The 19,138-nt window shown below is 39.5% G+C and overlaps 1 protein-coding gene and 1 non-coding gene across 2 annotated transcripts; one reads left to right on the forward strand and one right to left on the reverse strand.

Annotated features, from left to right (window-relative positions):
* Positions 1-2,401: 2,401 nt before the first annotated feature.
* Positions 2,402-14,484, reverse strand: PRP1 (prolactin-related protein 1). Its single transcript, NM_174159.3, has 5 exons — positions 14,360-14,484; positions 7,286-7,467; positions 5,294-5,401; positions 3,374-3,553; positions 2,402-2,743 (listed from the first exon to the last, which is right to left on the reverse strand). The coding sequence occupies exons 1-5, from the start codon at positions 14,412-14,414 to the stop codon at positions 2,552-2,554; spliced, it is 717 nt and encodes a 238-aa protein (NP_776584.2). The 5' UTR covers positions 14,415-14,484; the 3' UTR covers positions 2,402-2,551.
* On the forward strand, positions 9,734-9,843 carry LOC112443940 (U6 spliceosomal RNA). Its single transcript, XR_003032341.1, has one exon. It is a non-coding gene; the product is annotated as a U6 spliceosomal RNA (small nuclear RNA).
* Positions 14,485-19,138: the final 4,654 nt, after the last annotated feature.

The following is a 19,138-nucleotide window of genomic DNA, read 5'->3' on the forward strand; positions in this document are numbered from 1 at the left end:
CTGTAAAAGAGGAGAAAATCAACACTTTCTGGATGGCAAGGGAGTGATTGTTAAATGCTGTCCAAATATCCCCGCTTTGGCTATTCCTGACTGACTCTATAGTATACCTATGGCTCTGTTCAATATTTTCTGAAATTTGCAGTGTTCACTTTTTATGTCACAGTCAAGCAAGGAGAGCGCTCTCAATGTCACCACCTCTGTTGTTGATCTAAAGTCCTAAATATATGCTTGAAATAAATTTTATAAGAGACAAATACATGAAGATGTGTGTCGTCTATTGGTGTGTGTATGTTTCCTCCAATTGCATTGTCCCCCTTATTGACAAATTTTCCCTCTAATAAATGCCATCCTCTCTGCTGGAAATATCTGCATGAAAGAAAGTTAAGCAAGTAACAAAATAGAATTAGATGTTTTGGGCAGTAAATGACTTATAAAGAGCTTACAAGGTTTTTTCATGGAAAGGGAATATGAGATATTTGCTCTTAGGATATTAAGAAAAGCATATATATTTGGGTCCTTAAAAATAAAGTGTTCTAACAGCATTTCATCCTTCACTACCCAAGTCCTAGACTCATCTTCTCTTTGCTGTTTTTCCTTCCTTCTGTTTTCTCTTCCTTCTCTCTTATTCACCCCCCTTTCCCTTCTACCTTTTGATTTCCCATTTTCTTTATCAGGAATTATTGCTAAAGCCCTAAAGATGCTGTAAAACCAGCCCAGGTACATCACTGAATTCTCAGGAGGGCCAGTCAGAGATTGGCCCTCATCCCAGGTTGTTTGGAGGCTGTTGAACAAGCTGAGCATCACTAATCCAGTCACATTGCTCCAGGCTCAGTAGAGACTCAGTCTATTTGGAGGATTTTATAATTCAGGGACCTACTAGGGCATGTTTGTAAGGCCAAATAATTAATGACAAAGATAGGTAATCTAAAAGGAAGAGAGAATGGCATCTCACTTCTCAGATAAATGTGTTTTTGAATCCAGCTTTCTGATCTACTCAATGTCTATGTGACCAGTTGGACAATTGTCCAGAATCCCCAGGCAGGGGACAGATGCACACCAGTATATCTGCCATTCTATTGTTCAGAGTGTTTATGATACATGGGGTTCCTGTGGGTCAGTTAGTAGGCAGCTGACTGTGGGCTGCTTAATTTTCTCCAGATGGTGCTTGCAGAGAGATGGAAACAGAGGGGCTGTGGTGACTACTGCAGGTGGGGAGTTGTGGTTCCAGAATATTTCCCCTGATTAAAAAGGAAACTATGAAGTTGGGGACCCCAACTTGTGAATGTACTGGAAAACCACAAGGATACCCCACAAGGGAAATACTTGTTAGTCAGGAGGAATTTCAGATCAGTCCGTCTGGACCAAGAGAAGGCTACAACAGCACCATGTAAGTCAGTGATGTCAGAACTTTCCCATGTCGTTACCGTCTCCTCTGCTCCAACATGGCCCAAGGAATGAAGATCCAGAGAGGGAGAGAGAAGGAACCTTGAAAAAATGGACACATCTGCACTTCCTGGTAGGTCCACTGGGCCTCAGCAGGGGAGAGGGAGACATTGAATAGGCTGAATATGAGATGGAGCTGACACTTGACTGACCTGAACTTGTGAAACCCAGAGTGATAGAATGTATGGAATGGCTGCAAGGTGATGCAGGAAATGAGGATCAGTAGAGTGTGGGTGATGACAGCCACTGCAGGAGGATGAGCCAGTTCACCTTTGTATCTGCTATGGTCTCAGGCTTTGTGTCCCCTAGAAATTTCATATGATGAAATCCTGAGTCCCATGGTTATGGTAACCCTAGGTGCAGTCTTTGTGAGGTGATGGAGTTGTAAGGATGGAGCCTCTTCAATGAAATGAGTGATTTTATATATAAGAGACACTCAGACCCCCCGAACCCTCCCCCGTGTGAGGATACAGTAGGAAGTGTGTGACCAGAAAGGACCCTGAATGACCCCGCTGTGGAAATCCATTACATTGTTTTTAAGCCTGTGATGTTTTGTTATAACATCCCAGAAGGACTAAGACAGCATCCTAACAATCTTTACACAGTTCAGTAAACCTCATGCTATTTACACAAAGTGCAAAGCACTTATCTTGTCTGGTGTAACACTGTGATAGTTGGCTGAAAGTCGTGGCTGGGTTTCATAAAGAATCCTGAGAATTCAGTCTTCTTGGTAGCATGACCAGAACCATGAACAATTGTCTAATTCTTTGATTCTAATAACTTGACCCAGAATAATTGGCTGTGATTCTTACATAATCTCTTAATGGTCTTCTTTGTAATGACAGCTTCTGCTATTTGTGACTAATTTTAATAGGCGCTTCGTTCTCTCAATTGTAGGGTTGGATTTTCTTTTGATTTACTCTTAAATGAAGATAAGAAATGTTACCAAATTGCCCTCTTAGATTTTCATATCTCTAAAGCGTCTGTGTTTATTTTTTTAAGAGGAGACCCATTACAAAGCATGCATTAAAAAGCTGTAAATTTCAGGTAGCCCGCTGTGGGATACATCATTTTGACTATCTCAGAGCTGGATGAGATGGATGTGGATTTAGCACGTTTTGTGGGTTCGGCACGTCAGGATCTTGATGTACATGTCAACTTTACGTGAATCCCTGCGCAGGCAGTAGAACAGGTTATAAAATTCCGAATGACGCCTATCTTCATCGCTGGACATTAGGGATGGGAGTCCTGTCCAGCTACTGCGAGCCTGGATCATCGTATTCAAGACTGGAACAATAATCTGAATACCCAAATGATAATGACTTCTTATGCATTTTATTAATATTTGCTTATCTTTTTTTCTTCTAATTATCAAATAAAGATTTGGGGAAGACATATGACTATAAAACTCTCTAGATATGGATTTTGGAGCCAGCCTATGAGAAAACTATTAAAAATCTAAAAAGTATAAATGGAACTCAAGATCAGTTTTAACTTTCTCTTTTCTTCCTTCCCTCTTGCTTCCGTTTTTTGAGGACAACAGAGAAAGAAGACAAGTGGAACTTCAATAGCAGATATCCTGGGATACTTTGAAGAAAAATGCTGATCTTGGAAATTCTGTTCTCTAGTACTATTACTCTTGAAAACATTTCAACCACCAGTGCCCAGGAAGAGGCAAGCTTTTGGTGGAATTGTGTGCAATGCAGGGAAGGCTGCACATGTCAAAAATTGCAGTGAAATTCTGATTCCTTTACAGTAGAATCTATCACTATGAATGTCTAGGCTCCTGCTTTATGTAGTAGCAGTCTAGCATATAGTAGTGATGAATCTTTTTCTTACAAAATCAGGTATTTCTAAACTCCTTACTCATTACAGAGGTCACCTCTTTCATTCATGAACAAAGCAAGAAAGCCCTCTGCAGGATGCTCACCTTGCTGAATTGACGCTCTATGAATGCTTGAAGTTTCTCTGACATGTTCTCAAACCTTGTGGCGCTTGATAGGAAGGCGTTTGACAGTTCTTTCATATGCTGCAGCTCCGTGACTAGATGATGCAGAGGATTATTCCAGGAGTACAGCAACACGAGTGTCCACTTACTAAGGTCTTCAATCTAAGCAATCAAAAGAAATAGTCTCATTAAAAAAACATAATTCAGTGGTTTTGGTAACATGTGATCTTTGCTCAGAGCAGCTGACCTAAAAAACTTTTGGTTATTTCTATGTGCATGAGGAGATTTTATAAGGTAGTAAAAGTTGCAAAAGTATAAAATGTAAGCTATTATTTAACATTTCACTGAATTTTTAAAAATCTAGGTTATTTTAGGAACTGATTCTTCTGATGTGTTCTAATTTATAACCTGAAGAATTTTCTTTTTTCCTCTGAAATTCTACCACCACTCAGTGAGTTCTTTTATGTTTGTATATTTGCCTGAGAGAATCTAAGTATTTACGCAAGTGAGTATGTGCTGCAGTGCCTGACCCAGGAGAGAGGGATTCCACCTGTGCCCACATCATTGTCACCCAGTGATTCATTCATATTAATGAATCAGATGAGTCCTTCGTATTGATTTTTGATCAGTAATTGTTTTATGATATTACAACAAAGAGACAAGGAAGAAGACATGACATTCCTAAACAGGCTTCTCTCCTCAGCTGATCCCACACCAGCCCCCTACTGATATCAGAGCAGTTGTTTTGTTGACAAGTGTCCGGGCAAAAAATGGCGCAGCGTTGTCTTTAGTAACAGCATCAGTGGGATTCACAGTGGAGGGTCCCCCCTACTTCACTACTACTAGCAGAATTGAGCCTGAAAATCCCAGGGGCTGAAGATTTCTAGTTAATATGCTTGATTTCTTTACAGCCATGAACTGTTTTACTGGTAAAGAACAGAGAACTGAATAGGATTAAATATAGTCATGCACATAAAGTGCTGAGTAAAATTTAAGGCCATGTAGTAACTCTCAATAAATTTTAAATTTAAGCTTACTGAAAATCCCTCCTCTTCTCCCTCTTTGTCCTTTTTCCTTGTTCACCCTCATTATTAATGAGCTTAACAGGGGATAAGAATGCTGGTATCATTAAGAAGGTTGTAGAGAGAGAAGATAGAATTTTAAGGGGGGATGCATGTGGAAGTATTTTAAATAATGTTAGGAGGAAAGATAATGCAGGAAATCAGAAAGGAGAGATTATACAGTGAAAATTTGAAGTTGCCATACATGATTGAGGCTTGATATGTAAACTGTGTTGTCCTCAGAACACAGGCAATTGTTGTGGCCATGAGAAGCAAGGCAATGTTTATAGGCCATGTGGGGGAGACTTACAAATTACGAATAAAAGGCGACAGAGGAGTCATTGAGAATGAAGAATGAAGGTGTCAGAGAAGTAGAAGCAGAATCAGGAGAGCCTTGAAAGACAGACGCGAAGGCTTGGGTGGTTCAGTATAGAACTCTCACGTAGGAGTTACTAGTAACAGGGAGTACTCAAAACTGGGGTGTGTTTCTCACATATTCATGAATTTTGCAACCTTATATTTTACACATGGAAGTTCCCATTCATTTTCTGTTTTCATACAGAATATTAGCTGCAATTCTGTGTCTAATGCATGGGTTGAACTAAAGTTGTTTACATTGACAATTTATAGATCTGCTATTTATCTTGCAACTACAGATCTTTAGTCATCCCTTGATTTTGCTCATGCTTCATCAGCTGCATAATATAGTTTCTCTTCAATCGCTTACGGTTCCTGCACCTTTTTCTGCATGTAAAGTTAACATAACCTCTAATAGTCTGAAGTCTGGTACCCTACATACTGTCTAATTTGATCCAGTGAAAAATCCAGGTGAAAGACTCACGTTCGTCTGCTGGACTATATCTCTTTCTTCGGGAGCATGGAAGGAATTGGTGTGGCAGCTCTTGGTGACATTGATATAGTATAGTTTGCCCTGGGCATATTTTTCATCCTGAAAGTGATCAGGCAATTAGTTAGGGTTGTTGGGCATTGAGTAGATGAACCCATTACCAGAACACTAACATGTTTGATAGACGTGTATTTTTTTTAATGGGGGGGGGGCAATCACAAAATTTGAAAGTCATTCTTTTCCTACTTTTCTATACATTGTCTCTATAAAAATGATTTTACATATAACTTTTCTAAGTTTAACCTTTTCCTTTCTCTGTTTTTTTATTATCTTTTTTTTTTTTTTTTTTTACTATTTGAACCAATATAGTACATGTGTACCAATATTTGGTGCTTCCTACGGGACGGTAGTGGTAAAGAACATTCCTGCCAATGCAGGAGATATAACAAGACTCAGGTTTGATCCCTAGGTGAGGAGCATCCCTTGCAAGAGTGTACATCAGCATACTCCAGTATTCTTGCCTGGCCAATCCTATGGACAGAGGAGCCTGTTCGGCTACAGTCAGTAGGGTTGCCAAGAGTTGGAGACAACGAAAGTGACTTAGAGTGCATGCATGCACCTATATTTAACAATTTATTCTTTTGTTTACTTGGAAGAGTTGGAAAAAAAATGGACAGTCAAAACGGAGGATGAAAGAAAACCTAGTGAGTAAAAAGAACTATGTGAATTTAATAGAAATCTTAGCACCGCCTTTATTAGCTGTCTGCTCTACTGTGTGCTCCTTGACTGACCTAAAAGAATTAACATACAACTTTCAAATACCTTCCTTAGAAAGAGAATAGTTATTTCCAATTGTAAACACCCCTTCTATTGTAGCTGGAAACCTATTCACTGCAAATCTTAAAACAATAATTTGTAGCATTAAAAAAACTACAAAGTATTCATTTCTGTGACCGGGATTCAGCTTTGTTTAACATGTTCCAACCACCCAGTTCACTGCAGAGCAGTTCTCATTATTGGCTATTTACTCTGAGGCTGGAGAAGAAAGCCCAGACACTGAAGGACCAGAAAATCAACATGCTTCCTTTCCCCAGTCCCACCTAAAAGTGCTTTGTGTCAGGTAGTATTGTAGGCTGAATCTGTGTTCTTCATGTGTTAGAGCCCTGACTGCCAAAGTGCTGTGTTTTCAAAAGCGTTCTGGCTTTTGGGGATCCCATGGTCTATAGTCCACCAGACTCTTCTGTCCATGGGATTTCTCAGGCAAGAATACTGGAGTGCTTGCCGTTCCAGTCTCCAGGGAATCTTCCAGACCCAGGGATAGAACCCAAGTCTCTCACACTGCAGACAGATTCTTTACCATCTGAGCCACCAGCGAAGCCCATTAAGGTCAAATGAGCTCTTAAGGTGGAACACTGATCCAATAGGTTTAGCGTCTTCATGATGTGAAACACCAGAGAATTCACTCTGTGTATCTGTGTCTTTTCCTCTTTCTCTCTTCCCCACGCCCCACGCTTTGTGAGGAGTCACAGAGAAGCCAGCCTGGGAAGAAACAGTTCTTACCAGAACCTCACCTTGCTGGCACCCTGATCTGGAACTTCTATCCCCCAGAACTGTGAGGAAAGAAATTTCTGTTGTTTATTCCACTGAGTCTATTGTATTCTTTTATGGCATTCCTAGCTGACAAGTACCAAATCATTTATTTTGGAAATTAAAAAAGAAAATGAATGAAAGGAAATTGAAAAAGTTATTGCACTTCTTAGTATTTGAGATTTCACAAAACTGATCCTTTCTTTGATTTCAACATCTTATGAACTGACGACTTCTTTGACCGAGAGAGGATGTTATTGCAGCCTTCTTGTTTAAAGGATAGTATAGCCCTGTCACTTAGGCGAAGTTTCCTTCTGGGAGCCTGGCGGGATACAGTCCACGGGGTCGCAAGAGTAGGACACGATTAAGCAACTAAACCACCACCACCAGAGTACTTACAAACTCATTGAACATTATTGTGGAAAGGTTATAGAAGTCATGGGAGAGGCTGGCGGCATTCATAAACCTGTCTGTAAAGGATTTCCGTAAGGAGACAAACACGTCAGGACCGCAGGACGGGCATGATTTGCCTTGGCACAGGAGCAGATTAGACATGAGCAGCAGCAGCAGCAGGCAGGACCCTGTTTAAATAAAAACATGAGCCATTCTGAGATGATCAAGTCACCTGAGGTCATCAAATCCATCCTGTGGAGGGAAGCCTTTTCTTTCCCTGTTGCTCTGATCAGGAGTTCTTGCTGTAGAAGCTGGGGTGGGGAAGAAGGAGCACCTTCTGTGTAAATTTAGATGGATGATGATATTTGTACAGATAGAGAGTTGGAGAAGTAGGTTACTCCCCGTATTTTTGAATTGCTCCCAGAAGTACTTCTGTGCTCTGCAAACATTTGGAACTTAATTCTGAGCCAGTGTTTAGGCCATTCTTTTAAGACAGTTTAATGTTCGGACTCTGCAGACTCTGAGCAGCGAGGCCCTCTAGGAGTATGCAATGTTTTTACTCTACATTGACTAATGCTTGAATTTTAGACACTGAAATGACAAGAAAAGTCCAGTCGATCTGTGTGGTTTACCATCATGCTGGGGTAAGAGTAAACACGTGACTGACTGATCACCACTATTGAGTACAGAGAGAATACTAAGAGAAAAAGATACTGTACCTTGGATCTGCTCACTCACCTTAGTAACCCCATGCATGTCTTTGATACTTTCCCAAAAGCTTTAAAACATCTTAAAATTTGTGTTTCACGGGAACCCTGTGAGATAGCCTTAATCTCACTATGATCATCAAGTAATGTTAATGAAAATGCAATGAGTTGGAGAGGGCAAGTAATTTTCCTCAGGTCCCATTATTAGCAGATGCAGGTGACTGGGCACCAGTACACTCATCTGTTCACTTCCTGATGTTCCATCACACATGCCTGTGGCCCTCGGTCTGTATGTGTGTAACCAGGACTACATCAGGAGCTATGATGACTCTGCTTAAAGAGAAAAATATTTTGTCTTTGACTGCAAAACAGCAGTGACCCTAGAACACTGGTTTTATCCACTTGTTCTGCTCTGTCTATAAAATACTCACTGTTACAGTCTTTGACAATTATCAGTGTGGGGGCCTGGTTCTCCTGGCTAGCCCTTCTTGGCACCTTGAAAGCTCCTCTACTCTTATCCATGTTTATTCTTCTCATTACATTTGTTTCTTCGAGAAAATAGCAAATAAACCTCCAAATGGTAATACAAGAATATTACCTGGTCAGCACCCAAGACAACATCATTGGCTCTGCAAACAAGACCTGCCCTTTCCTGACTTTGACTTTTTAGAGACAAAATTTACCTGTCTGGTCAGGAGTACATCTTGACAACCCATGGGGCTTAGTTTTTGAACCATCTCCAAACATCTCCTCTTTGACAGTAGAACTAGACCTTCATGCTTCCATGATGTAGTGTAATATTTCAGAAATTATTCCTGGCCCTACCTTTGGCCTACAGAAACATAAATCACAGACTCTTACAAGTGTGATTTTAATATTACTTTTCCTGTGCATCCTTTGTAAGTAAGAAGAATTTAAGACTGAAGTGAGCAAGAAATGAGTTTGGACAAGAGAACTGATAAAATAGAGATTTTATCCTCCTGAATGAGATCTGAGCATGGTTGTTTTTCCAATTTACCAGAAGAGTGATAATTTAATTAAGGATAAGATATCAGCATTTACTAGGTTTTCTCTGCTCTTAGTTTAAAGGGGCATGGTATCTAAGAACAAAATGGTTATTTAAAATTAGGTGATGAAAATAAAAGAAGTGGTCCTCAAAAAAGAGACACATAAGTTGGAGAAATTTGTGACTATCTCTCTCATTAACTAAAGAGCTTATTGTGACAGGCAAGGAGGATAATAGCTTATATAACAGAAATGTATTTGTGTGCATATATTTATGTGCATGTATACACGTGCTATGCATAAATATATGCTTAATTCCTTCATGAAACTTTGGACCTTATAAAATTCAATTTTATAAGAGGTGGTAAATATAGCAGAATTCCCTAATTCCTAATGTAATTGATCATCTATTGGTAGATGACTAACTATATGATTTTTTTTTCTGTTAACTTTTTTTTAATATTTTATCTCAAATACTTATTTTTTTATTTATATTTATGTATTTAATTGCAGGCTAATTACTCTACAATATTGTATTGTTTCTGCCACACATCAACATGAATCCGCTACGGGCGAACACGTGTTTGCCATCCTGTACCCCCCTCCCAACTTCCTCCCCGTACCATCCCTCTGGGTCATCCCAGTGCACTAGCCGCAAGGATCCTGTATTGAACCTGGACTGGCGATTCGTTTCCTATATGATATTCTACATGTTTCCATGACATACCTCCAATTGTTATTCGTGTGTTTGCTTGGTAGCACATATATTTAAAAATTGGAATAATACTGAGAAGATTAGCATGACCTCTGCCCAAGGATGACGCACAAATTTGTGAAGGCTTCCATATTTTTCAGAAACAGCTTTGAGGGGTGGGATGGGAAGGAAGGTGGCAAGGAGGTTCAAGAGTTGGGGGACAAAGGTATACCTATGGTTGATTCATGATGATGTTTGGCCAAAACCAGTACAGTATTGTAAAGCAATTCCCCTTCACTTAAACATCAAGAAATTCAATTATAAAAACTGTTATTGGGGATCATATAACAGGTTCAGATATCCATTGTATGACTAAAGAGGATCTGACTGGAAACTGATGATGTCAATTATCATTGATTAGTGATTCATTAACTTTATAGTTGAATGAGAAAAGTAAACTAACAACACTATTGTCTGTGATTCAGTGTCATAGCAAGCCCTAATCCTTGTCTGCATTTGCTTTTAGGTGGTGTGGTGCCCAAACTTTGAAACTGAGGCTGTTCCCAGAAGCGCACAGTCGTGAGTCCTGCCCAGGGATTTTGTTCCTGATGCTGGAGGCTTCTGTTTGCTGGTCACTAAGGCCGAAATTTTCTCTGCTGAGCATTCTCTGGGTCTATCATGTGCACAAGTCTTTATATTTTGGTTTTCTAATTTGATTCTCTTATTCTTTTGATCAGACTACCAAGTCCCTTGATGATTTATTTTTCAGACCCTTTTGTGCTTTGATCTTTCTGATGCTCATTAGTGTATTTGCTTCCATGTCTACCTCTCTGAGTAGTTTTCAGCATCTACATAAACCCTACCCTATTATCTTACTGTCTGGATTTTGGTGTTTAGCATCAGCATATTTTTATGAACTTCATTTTCCTTCTGGTGTGGTTTCTGGTACACAGTTTAAGCTGGTTGGCTCACATCTTGCTTGTTCGTGTTGTCTCCAAACAATTAGAGAACTCTGCTTTCTTTCTAGGCAATACTGCCCCTCGTTTTGATACCGTTGCTAATTTTCTGTGATTTCCCTTCCTGCCTCAGAAGCTTTGTCTTTCTCAATCTACTGTACCCTGAGTACTATGTACTCTATGTTGTTATTAGTATTTTAAATCAATATCCACTAGCATAGCAGAGAATTAAAGGGAATAAAATTGCAATAGTATTAGTAATAATACATTCCCCAAAAATATAATCCAGTAATGCTCACAGTTTTAAATGACTTTCTATGCATGTATTACTGAGTTCCCCTACTCATTTTTCCATATTAGGTGTTTCAATTTTGAAATAGAATGCAGAAAACAATGGAGTGGAAAATTCTGAAAATCACCTTGGATTTTAGATGCCTTAAGATAAAGTATGTAATTATTAGTTCTTTATAGTTAATAAGGCTATTCTGAGCACATATAGCTCAGTGTTCAGTGATTGCTATTGGGTAAAGGATGTATACTGTGAACTGCATCACCAAACAGGTGATTGGAGATGAAGAAAGCAATGCCAGGAAGACACAGACTTTTGTTCTGGAAGGAAAAATTTACAGGGTCTGTCATCTACAGTCTACTCTTCAGAGTTTTCAAAACACTTACTCTCCCTTTGCTCATTTAATAATTTGGGTTGTTTGATTTCTTTTCATACTGAGTTGCATAAGTCTCTTATATATACTTGGATACAAAGCCCTTACCAAATATGTGATTTGCAAATATTTTTTTTTCATTGCATAGGTTGTCATTTCATTTTATTGATGGCTTCTTTTACTATGCAGAAGGTTTTGAGTTTGATGTGCTCTCACTAGTTTATTTTTGCAGTTCTTGCCTTTGCTTTTGATGACTGAATTGTTTGAGCTGCTTGTAGTTTGGAAAGCAATCCTTTATCAGTTATTTTATTTGCTATTATCTTCTTCCATTCTTACCAAAAGACACAGACTGGCTGAATGGATACAAAAACAAGACCCATATATATGCTGTCTACAAGAGACCCACTTCAGTCCTAGAGACACATACAGACTGAAAGCGAATGGATGGAAAAAGATATTCCATGCAAATGGAAATCAAAAGAAAACCGGAATGGCAATTATCGTATCAGAAAAAATAAACCTTAATATCAAAACTATTATAAGAGATAAAGAAGGACCCTACCAAATGATCAAGGGATCAGTCCAAGAAGAAGACATAACAATTTTAACTATTTATGTACCCTACATAAGAGCACCTCAACTAAACACTAACTGACATTAAAAGGGAAATTGAAAGTAACACAATAATAGTAGGCATGTTAACACCGCACCTATACCAGTGGACAGATCAACACAACAGAAAAGTGATACGGCAACATAAGCTTAAAAGGAAATATTAGAGCAAACAGACCTAATTGATATCTTCAGCACATTCCATCCAAATGCAGAATACACTTTCTTCTCAAGTTCACATGGAACATTCTCCTCATCTTAGGTCACAAATCAAACCTCAGTAAATTTAAGGAAATTGAAATTATATCAAGAATTTTCTCTGACCACAACACTATGATACTGCTATTGCTACTGCTGCTAAGTCACTTCAGTTGTGTCCGACTCTGTGCGAGCCCATAGACAGCAGCCCACTAGGCTCCTCTGTCCCTAGGATTCTCCAGGCAAGAACACTGGAGTGGGTTGCCATTTCCTTCTCCAATGCATGAAAGTGAAAGTGAAGTCACTCAGTCGTGTCCGACTCCTAGCGACCCCATGGACTTCAGCCTACCAGGCTCCTACATCCAGGGGATTTTCCAGGCAAGAGTACTATCATACTAGATATTGATTATAGGAAAAAAGAAAAAATCTTTAAGGAACACAAACCCATGGTGATTAAACAACACATTTCTAAATAGTGAACAGTTTACTGAATAAATAAGGGAAATCAAAACATTCCTAGAAACAAAGAACAATGAAAACATGATGATCAAAAACCTAGAGGATGGACCAAAGCAGTTCTAAGAGGGAAGTTTATAGTAATACAAATCCTACCTCAAGAAACACATTGAATAGGTGACCTAACTTTACATATCTTTAACTCTTTAAAAATTTCTCTTATCAATGTCTTAATGGTTTTGCATAAAATCTTTCAACACCTTGCTTAAGTTTATTTCCAAGTGTTTTATCTTTTTGTGATGCAATAGTAAATGGAATTGTTTTCTTCATTCTACTTTCTGATAGTTTGCTGTTGATACATAGGTAGACAACTGAATTTCATATATTGGAATATAGTAAACATAATGTATGCTACATCTTTAAAGAATAGACATTTTCCCACAGATAAGACATATAGACGATCAAAAGATATATGACAAGATGCTCAGCATCACTAATAATCAAAGGAAATGCAGATCAAAAGCATGAGATATCACCTCATACCTGTTTGAAAGGTTAGTACCAAAAATGTAAGAAAGGACAAATGTTATTGAGGATGAGGAGAAAAAGGAGTGCTTATGCACTGTTGGTAGGGATGTATACCAGTGCACCTCCATTGGAATCATAGTGTGGAGGTTCTTCGAGAAATTTAAAAGAGAACGTTTATGTGATCCATTATCCCACTTCTGGATATATAGTCAAAGGAAATGAAGTCATTGTCTCAAAGAGAGATCTGTATTCCCATGTTCATAGCAGCATTATTCACAGTAGCCTTGGTATAGGCACAACCTGGGTAACTTTCAACAGGTGAATGGACTAAAGCAATGTGATGTGACATATATAGGTAAATACTATTTAGCCATTAGAGAAAGAAAGAAATCCTTCCATCTGTGGCGACATGGATGAAACTGGAGGGCATTACACTAAGTGAACTAAGTCAGAAAGAGAAATACAATATGATCTCAACTATAAGGAGTTTCAAAAATAAATAAATAAATAAAAGGGAACTCAGAGTAGAAAAATGATTGCCAAAGACAGGAGGATAGGACAAATAGGGAGAGATTTTTAAAGGTTACATATTTTCATGTATAAGACATTAATAAGGTGAAGATCTAAGTTTGAGCTTCATGATCTAATCATGAGATTGAACAATCTATGGGAGTCGAGGATGTACAGGGAAGCCTGGCTTGCTGCAGTCCCTGGGGTCACAAAGAGTGGGACATGACTCTTTGACTGAACTGAAGAGAGTGGAACTTACCTGTGTTCTCCTCAAAAAGCAAAAGTTAAATACGTGTGCTGACGGCAATGTTACTTAATAGAAAGGGAAACTCGTTTCTAATCCATGCACAAATGGGGGTTGACAAGATGATGGAGGGGTAGGTGGAAGTGGGGTACACCTCTCTCCACCGATGCATCAGAACGTCTAAAGACGCAGCAGTTCTCACAGAAGACCAGGTGAATCCTGGCAGGACTCCCTGACTACTGAGAAGGAACATCCGGATCCACACAGAACTTGGTAGGACAAAGGAAAGAAGGGACAAGGAGGAAGGAGAAAGAAGGAGGAGAGCAAGTGGGACCAGCCTGCACCTGGGGATGAGGGAGCTAAAGCGCAGGGGAGAGATCCCCACATCCATGGCCGTCCACTGGGAAGGGGGAGGCATTTGAAGCTGTTGGGAAGTGAACTCACTAAACTGTGACAGTCTGAACAGGGTGAGAACCACATAGACAAGCCATGCTGCAGCCTTTCATACCTCGGACAGGGTTGTAAGTCCACTGGTGTCCACGGAAGCTGGGAGCTGGAGCCATGGGGATTGTGGAATGATCCCAGGGTGAGGACTCCTGTTGACCGTGGGGAGTCAGCCTGATGGGATGGGATGGAGGAAATCTGCTGCATGGAATGCTTCTTAAGGAAAGCCATGAGGCCATAAAAGTAGGGTTCTACTGCCTGTGGAGTAGAGCTATCTCTTTCTCCATGCTGGTACCTGTAGGTTGAGCAATAAAGAAAGACTTCAGTGAGGGTGATCCTTGAGTGCCTGATGCACTAAGCAATGGAGAATTTTGAATGTCTATATACCCGACCCTACCCTATTCTCTGGAGAAGGCAATGGCAACCCACTTCAGTACTCTTGCCTGGAAAATCCCATGGGCGGAGGAGTCTGGTAGGCTGCAGTCCATGAGGTCCCTGAGGGTCTGACACGACAGAACGACTTCACTTTCACTTTTCACTTTCATGCATTGGAGAAGGAAATGGCAACCCACTGCAGTGTTCTTGCCTGGAGAATCCCATGGACAGGGTAGCCTGGTGGGCTGCCACCTTTGGGGTTATACAGAGTCAGACACAACTGAAGCGACTTAGCAGCAGCAGCAGCAGTCCCTGTGTTGGTATTAATATTTATAAAAATTATTAATGGATGCAATAGAGAACCAAAAGAACTATAGTTACAACAGTAGTAATAAATTACCCCCAAATTATAATCCATTAATGCTCCCATTTATTTTTATTTTTTTTATTTATTTTTTTTTAATTTAATTTTATTTTTAAACTTTACATAATTGTATTAGTTTTGCCAAATATCAAAATGAATCCGCCACAGGTATACATGTGTTCCCCATACTGAACCCTCCTCCCTCCTCCCTCCCCATACCATCCCTCTGGGTCGTCCCAGTGCACTAGCCCCAAGCATCCAGTATCGTGCATCGAACCTGGACTGGCAACTCGTTTCTTACATGATATTTTACATGTTTCAATGTCATTCTCCCAAATCTTCCCACCCTCCCCCTCTCCCACAGAGTCCATAAGACTGTTCTATACATCAGTGTCTCTTTTGCTGTCTCATACACAGGGTTATTGTTACCATCTTTCTAAATTCCATATATATGCGTTAGTATACTGTATTTATGTTTTTCCTTCTGGCTTACTTCACTCTGTATAATAGGATCCAGTTTCATCCACCTCATTAGAACTGATTCAAATGTATTCTTTTTAATGGCTGAGTAATACTCCATTGTGTATATGTACCACAGCTTTCTTATCCATTCATCTGCTGATGGACAACTAGGTTGCTTCCATGTCCTGGCTATTATAAACAGTGCTGCGATGAACATTGGGGTACACGTGTCTCTTTCCCTTCTGGTTTCCTCAGTGTGTATGCCCAGCAGTGGGATTGTTAGATCATAAGGCAGTTTTATTTCCAGTTTTTTAAGGAATCTCCACACTGTTCTCCATAGTGGCTGTACTAGTTTGCATTCCCACCAACAGTGTAAGAGGGTTCCCTTTTCTCCACACCCTCTCCAGCATTTATTATTTGTAGACTTTTGGATTACAGCCATTCTGACTGGTGTGAAATGGTACCTCATAGTGGTTTTGATTTGCATTTCTCTGATAATGAGTGATGTTGAGCATCTTTTCATGTGTTTGTTATTCTCCCATTTAAAACTGATTTTATATCTATATATTATTGAGGTCTCTTAACTCATTTTCCTTACTAGGTGGCTTAATTTTGAAATGATATATAGAAAACAATGGAGTGGTAAACTCTGGAAATTACCTTCCTTTTGATATGCCTCATTAGTAAGGATGCAAATATTAGGATTTTTTTTTCCCCAGTGGGGCTGTTCTTAGTACATATTATAGCTCACTGTGGGGTGATTGCTATTGACTGAAGAATGTACACATTGAACTGTAATTGTCAAACAAGTGAGTGGAGATGAAGAAAGTCATGCCAGGAAGGCATAGGCTTTTATTGTTCTAGAAGGAAAACCTTGCTGTGTCTCTCATCTACAGTCTAATCTTCAGATTTATTGAAACTCTCACTTTCTTACATTCCATTAAAAATTTGGATTATTTGTGGTTTTTTTGCCCTTGAGTTGTATGTCTCATGTATTTTTGGATATTAAGCCCTTATCCAATATACGATTTGGAATATCTTCTGTGAATCTGTAAATTGCCATTGATTTTGTTGATGTTCCTTTCTTTGGAGTCTGATGTGGTTCCACTTGTTTGTTTTGTCAGTCGTTGTCTTTGCTTTTGGTTTGAAACCCAAAACCTCATTGCAAAGACTGATGGCAAGAAGATTACCTCAATATATTCTTCTACGGGTTTAATCGCTTAAAGTCTAATGTTCAACTTTTTAATCCCTTTTTAGTTGATTTTTGTATGGTAAAAGACAGGGGCACAGTTCCATTTTTTCATAGGACTATCCAGTTTTCCCAGTGCCATTTTGTAAAGCTTGTCCTTCCCCACTGGATATTCTTGGCTCCTATTTCATAAGCTAACCGACAATATATGGGTGTGTGTTTCTTTCCATCTTCTGTGTTCCTCTCTGTTGATCTATGTGTCTGTTTTCATGCCAGAAGCAAAGCATTCTGTTTTGATTACTACAGCTTTCTAATATAATTTGAAATCAGCAACCATGGTCTCAAACTTTGTTCTTTTTTCTCAAGATCACTTTGACTCTTTGGTATTGTGTGATAATAAAGCATAATAGACCAAGAAGAGATGGGAAAAGTACACAGAAGAACTATACAAAAAAATAGCTTAATGACCCAGATAATCACAATGGTGTAGTATCTCACTCTGAGCCAGACATTCTAGAATGTGAAGTCAAGTGGGTCTTAAGAAGCACTGCTGCCATAAAGCTATTGGAGGTGATGGAATTCCAGCAAAGCTATTTAAAATCCTAAAAGATGATGCTAATAAGGGCTCCATTCAATATGTCATAAAATTTGGAAAAGCCAGCAGTGGCCAAAGGACAGGAAGAGGTTAACCTTGTCCCAATCCCCAAAAAGGGCAGTATTAAAGACTGTTCAAGCCACTGAACAGGTGCAATCATCTCCAGTGCTAGTAAGGTTATGCTCAAAATCCTCCAGGCTAGGCTTCAGCATTATGCAAACCTAGAACTTCCAGATGCTCAACCTGGGTTTAGAAAAGGCAGTCGAACCAGAGATCAAATTGGCAACATTTGCTGGAACACAGAGAAAGCAAGGCAGTTCCAGAAAAACATTTGCTTCATTGACCTCACCAGACTGTGTGGATCACAACAAAGTGGAAACTTTTACGGAGATGGGCATACTAGACCAACCTTACCCGTCTTATGAGAAACCTGTATGCAGTTCAAAATGCAGGAGTTAGAAGCAGACAAGGACGATAAACTGGTTCAAAATTAGTGAAGGAATCCGTCAAGGCTGAATATTGCACCCTGCTGGTTTAACTTATATACAGTGCATGTCATGTAAATTGCTGGACTGGATGAGTCCTAAAAGCTGGAATCAAGAATGCTGGGAGAAATATCAACAACCTCAGATATGTGAGTGTTACAACTCTAATGGCAGAAAGCAAAGAGGAACTAAAGAAACTCCAATGAGGGTGAAACAGGAGAATGAAAAAGCCGGCTTAAAACTCAATATCAAAAAAGCTAAGATCATCTCATCTGGTCCCATCAGTTCAGTTCAGTTCAGTTGAGTCGCTCAGTTGTGTCCCAAACTTTGCCATCCCATGAATTGCAGCACACCAGGCCTCCCTGTCCATCACCAACTCCCGGAGTTCATTCAGACCCATGTCCATCGAGTCACTGATGCCAGCCATCTCACCCTATGTCATCTCCTTCTCCTCCTGCCCCCAATCCCTCCCAGTACCAGGGTCTTCCCAATGAGTCAACTCTAGCATGAGGTGGCCAAAGTATTGGAGTTTCAGCTTTAGCATCATTCCTTCCAAAGAACACCCAGGACTGAACTCCTTTAGCATGGACTGGCTGGATCTCCTTGCAGTCCTAGGGACTCTCAAGAATCTTCTCCAACACCACAGTTCAAAAGGATCAATTCTTCAGCACTCAGCTTTCTTTATAGTGCAGCTCTCACATCCACACATGACTGCTGAGAAAACCTTAGCATTGGCTAAACGCACCTTCACTGACAAAGTAATGTCTCTGCTTTTGAATATGCTGTCTACGTTGGTCATAACTTTCCTTCCAAGGAGTAAGTGTCTTTTAATTTCATGGCTGCAGTCACCATCTGCAATGATTTTGGAGCCCAAAAAAATAAAGTCAGCCACCGTTGCCAGTTTCCCCATCTATTTGCGATGAAGTGATGAGACCGGATGCCATGATCTTCGTTTTCTGAATGTTGAGCTTTAAGCAACTTTTTCATTCTCCTCTTTCACTTTCATCAAGAGGCTCTTTAGTTCTTCTTCACTTTCTGCCATAAGGATGGTGTCATCTGCATATATGTGGTTATCGATATTTCTCCTGACAATCTTTATTCAAGCTTATGCTTCATCCAGCCCAGCAATTCTCATGATGTACTCTGCATATAAGTTAAACAAGCCTGGTGACAATATACAGACTTGATGTACTCCTTTTCCTATTTGGAACCCGTCTGTGCTCCATGAGAAAAGAACCTAAATAAGAGTGTATATATGTATATGTATAACTTATTCACTGCTCAACAAAAACTGACATTTATAGCATTGCAAATCAATTATACTGCACTAAAAATAAAAAAATGAATTAAAAATAAATCAAACATCTGGAATA

Source organism: Bos taurus, chromosome 23 (assembly GCF_002263795.3).
Source record: "Bos taurus isolate L1 Dominette 01449 registration number 42190680 breed Hereford chromosome 23, ARS-UCD2.0, whole genome shotgun sequence".
NCBI classification, from domain to species: Eukaryota; Metazoa; Chordata; class Mammalia; order Artiodactyla; family Bovidae; genus Bos; species Bos taurus.